Source organism: Urocitellus parryii, chromosome 11 (genome assembly GCF_045843805.1).
Source record: "Urocitellus parryii isolate mUroPar1 chromosome 11, mUroPar1.hap1, whole genome shotgun sequence".
NCBI lineage: Eukaryota > Metazoa > Chordata > Mammalia > Rodentia > Sciuridae > Urocitellus > Urocitellus parryii.
Window position 1 is genome coordinate 117,798,558 of NC_135541.1, and position 6,785 is coordinate 117,805,342.

General features: G+C 43.4%; 1 protein-coding gene across 1 annotated transcript; it reads right to left on the bottom strand.

The window, feature by feature from the left end:
* Positions 1-1,976: 1,976 nt before the first annotated feature.
* Positions 1,977-4,484, bottom strand: LOC144249173 (T-cell surface glycoprotein CD1a-like). The gene is made up of 5 exons (XM_077791382.1): positions 4,424-4,484; positions 3,818-4,081; positions 2,888-3,166; positions 2,419-2,697; positions 1,977-2,071 (listed from the first exon to the last, which is right to left on the bottom strand). The coding sequence occupies exons 1-5, from the start codon at positions 4,482-4,484 to the stop codon at positions 1,977-1,979; spliced, it is 978 nt and encodes a 325-aa protein (XP_077647508.1).
* Positions 4,485-6,785: the final 2,301 nt, after the last annotated feature.

Below are 6,785 nucleotides of genomic sequence, written 5' to 3' on the forward strand. Positions count from 1 at the left end.
GCATACTATGGGAACACAGCCACATCAATGTTGAGAGCAGCTCAATTCACAATAGCTAAACTGTGGAACCAACCTAGATGCCCTTCAATAGATGAGTGGATAAAAAATGTGGCATATATACACAATGGAATATTACTCAGTAATAAAACAGAGTAAAATCATGGCATTTGCAGGTAAATGGATGGAGGTAGAGAAGATAATGCTAAATGAAGTTAGCCAATCCCCCAAGAAACCAAATGCCAAATGTTTTCCTTGATATAAGGAGGCTGATTCATAGTGGGATAAGGAGAGGGAACATGGGTGGAGTAGATGAACTCCAGATAGGGCCGAGTGGTGGGAGGGGTAGGGAGGAGGCATGGGGTAATTAATGATGGTTGAATGTGATGATCATTATTATCCAATGTACAGGTTTAAAGACACAATTTGGTGTGAATATACTATGTATAAAACCAGAGATATGAAAAAATGTGCTCTATATATGTAATAATAATTGTAGTACATTTTGCTGTCATATATAAATAAAAAAGATATACTGCATACAATGAATTACTTGTAAGAATGTATTAAATAAGATTTTAAAACAAAATACACTAAAACAAGGTGATGTATTCATCAGGTAACAAAAATATTGTGAACAGACACTCAAAGGCACCTAACCCTCTATGTACCCTGGGAGCATGGCTCAGTGTTCACTATGGCAGTGTTTGCAGCAGGAGCTGTAGAGAACATAACTGCTGAGAATGCACCTTACTCACCTGCACCTACTTCAGTCCTCAAGGGCAGCACTTTGATTCCTCTTTTTTGGTTCCCTTTTTAGTGATGCACTGATGCCATTTTTCAGGTATCACCACACTGAGGTGCCTTTCAACCTTAAAATGCACCTGTGAATCTTCTCATGATTTTGTAAAAATGAAAGTTATAATTCAGTAAGTCTAAGACCAGGCCACAGACTCTACCTTTCTACCAAACTCCAATGTAATGAATCTGCTGCTTGACCATAAACCACATTGAATATGGAGGACCTTCATCCTTCCCTGTTCTTTTAGTTTACAGAACTGGGAACAAAAGTTTCATGCTAATATTTTCCTAAAATTGAGTAACAGAATAGGTAAGAGGCAAAACTGCCTTTCTTCTCAGAGACTTAGGAACTAACAACTGAGAACTAAGAAAGCATTAAGTCTCCGGGTCAACCAAGACTTTTAAGTCAAGCATCAAATATGTGTCAACTATAACACAGGTGTCAGGAAGGCAGAAAATTTAAAAAAAATACAAACCTACCTAAATTCAACAATTTTTTTTTTTATTGACAACATGTTACATGCAGGCAAGATACTTTACCAGGGATACAGACACTTAAAAAGCATGTGCTTTGCTCTCAAACTTGCAAAAACTTAAAAGAAGAAATGAACCTACACACCAATCTGCCACAGAAGCTAGGATATGGGGGTTAGAGTTGAAATGTGGGGAAACAGGGGACAGATGCTTCCCACCATGAATTAAAGAAGACCTCTGGGGGGTGCGATATCTGAAATGCATCTGATGATCCAATGTATCTACCAGGAAGACATTGCTAACACCCTATTCCATTCAGAGTGAAAACCCCACAAACCTGGTTAGAACAACCAATCCTGCAAGATTACATTGAGCATATATTGGTAACTGATCATGGAATGAAATGAATGACAAAGGTTTGCAAAGAGAGTTGATATTAGGTCATCTGCATTGGCGTTCAGGTGTAGACTGGGCATCTGGGTCGCTGGGTCCTCACTTCAAAAGGAAAGCTCTGCCGGGAGCTTCACAGTATGCCCTAAATGAACCAAATGAGAACAGAGAAATAACAGACCTTCATAAGGTGGAGGTGAGAACTGAGCAGAAAATGGAAATGGGGCTGAGAAGAGAAGGAAAAGTGAGGAAAAAGACAAAACAGAAAAGAAGACCATTGGAGATGAGGGGCAGGAAACAAGAATGCAAAGAACTCACCAGTGTTCCCTAAGCCAAAATCCAAGACCTGTCAGAAGAGCCAGGGCCACTATCACTGCCAAGAGGACCAAGCCCAGGGATCTAGGAGGTGCTGCAGATTCAAGTGGACACCAAGATGTTGTTTTCAATCCATTCTGTATTTTACTCCTCGCACTCCCCATTTGCTGTATTAACCTGTACTATTTTTCTTGAGTGCCTACCTTACAAATCATTTTTCCTTTTTTAATCTCATCTCTTTTCAGAGATGAATCCTTCTTGTATCCTACATCTTTTTATATCTACAGATCCATCATTTAAAATTCTTCCATTCTTTGAATTAAATATTTGTCTTCTTTTGGGGTCTGGAATTTGTAAATCTCATTTTTTTAAGCTGGTCCTCATGCTCTGCTATAAGATCCCCTCTTCCCTTCTGGATCCTGGGCCCCCATCTCTTACCACCCCAGTGGAGGACGAGGTCCTGCCCTCCTAGGCTGCTGTGCTTCACCCTGCAGGCCAGGCCAGCCGCCTCCCCAGCTGCCACATCCAGGGTTGCTCTGAGATACCACGTCCCATCTGCACTGGGCAGGATGTCACCTCTCTGAGTGCCCAGCTGCTCCTGTTCACCTTGCATCCACATCACCCACACGGGCTTTGGGTAGAATCCAGACACATGGCACACCAGCAGGAGACGGCCAGGCCCAGGACTGGGACCACTGGACAGCCAGGCCTCAGGCTTCACTGCAAAGAACAGAAAAGGCATCCGGACACAGACTCTAACATGGACTATGATGTTGAGAACTCCATGTAAGACTACCAAGACACATGGTTCCCACTTCTGGAAATGTCACTCATTATCCTTTTCTCTTTTTATCCCGAATTTGACTTTAACATAGAAAAATAATTCTTTGAGATGGGCTACAAGACTGACCTTGTCGCTGGAGATGAGCCTTCCCTGCATCAAGGAGACCCAAGGTGAAACGTGGGCAGGTGTCACTGATGAGCTTATGTATGGTATGTTGGAAGGCTGGGCTGAGATTGAGTAGTAGGCAGGCTTGCTGGGCTTTTTTCCCACCCTTTGGGGATGGTAAGAATGTTTCATTCTGAAAGCTCAGGAACTCAAATCCTTGGATGGCTACCTGCACGAAGCCTACAAAGGCCTTCCCAGAATGCAGTTCACAGCCTAGTGTAACCTGTAGATCAAAGGAATCTGGGGAAGAGGAGTAATGAATTAGAGGAGAAAAAGAAGAAAACTGGAGTGAGCAGAAGCCAAAGACAATAGATGCAGAAGAGAGTTTGGGGAGTTTAAGGGAAGGGACCCCAGTGTGCTCTGATCAGAGATTCACAGTAATAAGAGCTGGTCAGAGCTGGAGGTGGAGGAAGAGATGATAATATGAGGAAGGGAGGGGATTATTCAAAGGTGATAGTGATGGTGTGGGGGGTGAAGGACTTAATGCCAGAGAGCTGAGACTGTAACAAACTAGGGGGAAAGTATCCATGGTTACTTTAACGGTTTAGACAGGGATGACAGAAGAGATTAAATGGAAGAGAAAATAATACTTCAAGGAGTCAACCAAGGAATGAGGAAGCTGGGGGTACCTGGTTGAAGACTGGGGAAAAGGGTGGCCACTAGATGCCCTGAGGAGAGATAATAAAACACAGCCCTGCAGTCAATGAGAGAGCAGTTCAATAGGGGGCAAAACTGAAGGTTTTTGAAGAATCAGGTTCTGGCTTATAGCCCTTGGGACTGCAGTCTTATGCTGAAGAGAGTGGAATTGGAATCAGAGCAGAGAAGGCTGTTTCCCTGAGTAATAAAAGTTCACTGAGATGCTCATCCCTTTCTTCTCCTCAGCAAGGGAACTAAACTCACCTTTAAACATTAATAGAGAAATGTAAAATTCCTGATGGTTAGTGAAGTATGTGTGGAAAAACTTTTCCAGATCCATCAACTCCTTGTTACTGAAGTTGCCCCTGGACCAGGGATACAGGAAAATGATGGTACCCGAGCTGCTGTTCCATCTGTGTGTCTCCAGCTCCCCCAACCAGCCTGAGCCCAGATGTTTCCAGGAATAGTTGTAAAAGGATGATATCTGGATGAGATGGTAGGAGACAGGCTCCTCAAACCCTGAGGCAAAAGAATAGATAGAATGGGGAGAAATCAAACACTGCGAGGAAGAGACATGGGGAAGAAAGTTGCCAGAGTGGGAAGACTCAGAATCTGTAAAAATGGAGGGCCACAGTTTCCTTAGCTGATGTCTGCTGGCCCCCAGAATCCCATCCTCTATCAACATCCTCCATGAGAGCACAGAGGGCTTGAGTATGAATATGCAGAATGGGGCCAGCTTGGCACTCGTTCTCTCCAGGTGTGTGCAGGGGAAACTACCATCTCCCCCCGCCACCACACACACACACACACACACACACACACACACACACACCCAATCTGTTCAGATGCCCCAGTTCTTACCACCTTCACTGTCCCCTCCTGGGAAGAGAGCAGTGAGCAAGGGGAGTAGCAGAAACAGCATGGCACTTGCAGATGCTACTTCTTTCTCTCAGACAAGTTGTCCTTTGATTTCTGTTCTAAATAAACCTACCCCCACAGACCTCTCTTCTGACTTCCTTATTCAACCAAAAGACAGAAACCTCTCCTGCCTGCAAAAAAGAAAGTGTGCACCCTCCCAAAACCTTGATCATTTACTCAGTTCCCCATTTCCCCAGCTATTCTGACTCTCTGCCCAGTCTTTCTACTTCTCTCATTGTTACAAACATCCATCGTGTTCATCTTCCCCTATTTCAACTGCTATGAAACAGTCTTATGTGGCACTGAACATTCACCAGACCACTAGGGACACTTAATTCAGTGCTGAGTAATGAAACCAGGATATTAAGCATTTTCTGTTATTTCAATAATTTTTAATTATTCCCTCATGTGTTCTCGTTACTACCCTATCTCCCATTCCAACACGTTCATATGTCTGACATCACTGGGTACTTTATTTACTTTTTCAGAGCCCCTATGATTGTCCTCTATAATGGTATCAACTAATGAGTCTATGATCATGTATGAAGGCTGGCTCCAAGGGACATGCAGCCAGTGCAGTAACACATTTAATTCTCTGTGATCACCACCTTGAATTTTATTGAGTTTGTGTTTCATAAGAGAAGTGCAATGAAATTTGCATAGGAGCTCATAGGAGGCTCTTTGGCTTATGTGGGGTTCTGCCTACCACAATTTCACCTGGATGTGCAGCACTCTTCCACCTACTCCCCACTGTCTGGGGCCTTGGCAACTCTAGACTCAACCTATCCACTTCCATCCTGCCTCCACTGCATGGTCAGGTCTCGTTGCAGGACAGGCCCCTTCTGCCATCAGCCTCTGCCACAACCTCCTGCCTTGGAGGCACAAAGGGAGAATGGGACATGCACCTAATGGTGTGAGGGCAGAAAATAGGTGCAGCTCCCCCATCCAGAGTCTGAACCAAGTTTTTGTTTGTTTGGTTTTTTTTGTAACTGGTAAGGGTGAGCCTGTTGCTCAGTCTTGTTCCAAATATCACATGCATCTCCATGTAATTTGATTCTAATTTCTCAGTGCCAAGTGTCAGGGTAATCATTTGTGAAAAGAGATTAACTTCCCCATTCAGTCTAGCAACAATAAGAATCATCTGAGCAGCTGGGGCAACAGGAACCAGGCAGCCAGTGTAGCTTGCATGTCATTATGAAGTGAGCATCACCCCTCAGTAGCCTAAGAGTTCCCGGAATCATTCTGACAGTATCCCTGTGCTAAAGGGATGCAATATTAGAAAACTAAATAAAAACAGACACATAACCTTTCATAGGAATGAAGAAGTTTTTCATTTTAGTACCTTTAAAAGCACCCCCTCCACAACCTCTTAAACACAAACCTGCTATGATCTGAATCTTTATGTCTTCCCCAAATTTACATATTGGAATCCTAACCACCCATGTGATGGTATTAGGAAATGGGTCTTTGGGACTTGATTAAGTCATATGGTTTCAACCTGAGAAATAAGATTAGTGCCTTAGAAAAGGGACCCCAGAGAGACCAAATTACCCTTCCACCATGTGAAGAAATATTTTGAAGGTGCCTTTGATGAACCAAAATGCAGGTCCCACTACAAAACAAATATACCATGACCTTGAACTGTCCAGACTCCAGAAAAATAATACTTTAGTGGTTATAAACTGCAGAGTCTATGGCATGTTGTGATAATAGCTGGAATGACTAGGACAAGGCTCCACATTTTTGTTTTTCCCTGGATCACACAAAATATATGACTGCTGCTCTTGAGCTTGGAGTGTGGAAAGCAAGGAGAAGGTAGTTGGATTTGGATAGGAAAGAGAGGGAGGAAAATAACTAAATAAAGAATGAGGTTCTGGGACTAAAATGTTGTGAGCCTATAAGAGAAATAAAGGATATAACAGATGCAGGAGAAGGAGGAAGAGAGGTCTTTTGGTGACCATAGAACCTGAGAAGAACAATTTCAAGGAGAAAATGTTTATTTTGGGTCTCACAGTTTCAGAGCTCTTAGTCCAGAGATGGTCACCTTCACTCCTCAGGGCCCAAGGTGAGGCAGGACATCATGGCAGGAGCATGTGGCAGAGGAAAGCTGCTCTGAATGTGGCCACCAAGAAACAGAGAGAGAGAGAGAGAGCTCCACTCACTAAGGCCAAAATATATGCTTCAAAGGCACTAATTGGGTTAAGGCTGTCATGACCCAGTCACTTCACCTCCAAACCTTCTTGCACTGTCTCACACATGAGCATTTTGGGGACACCTCATACCTCATACCTAAACCATAACAAGG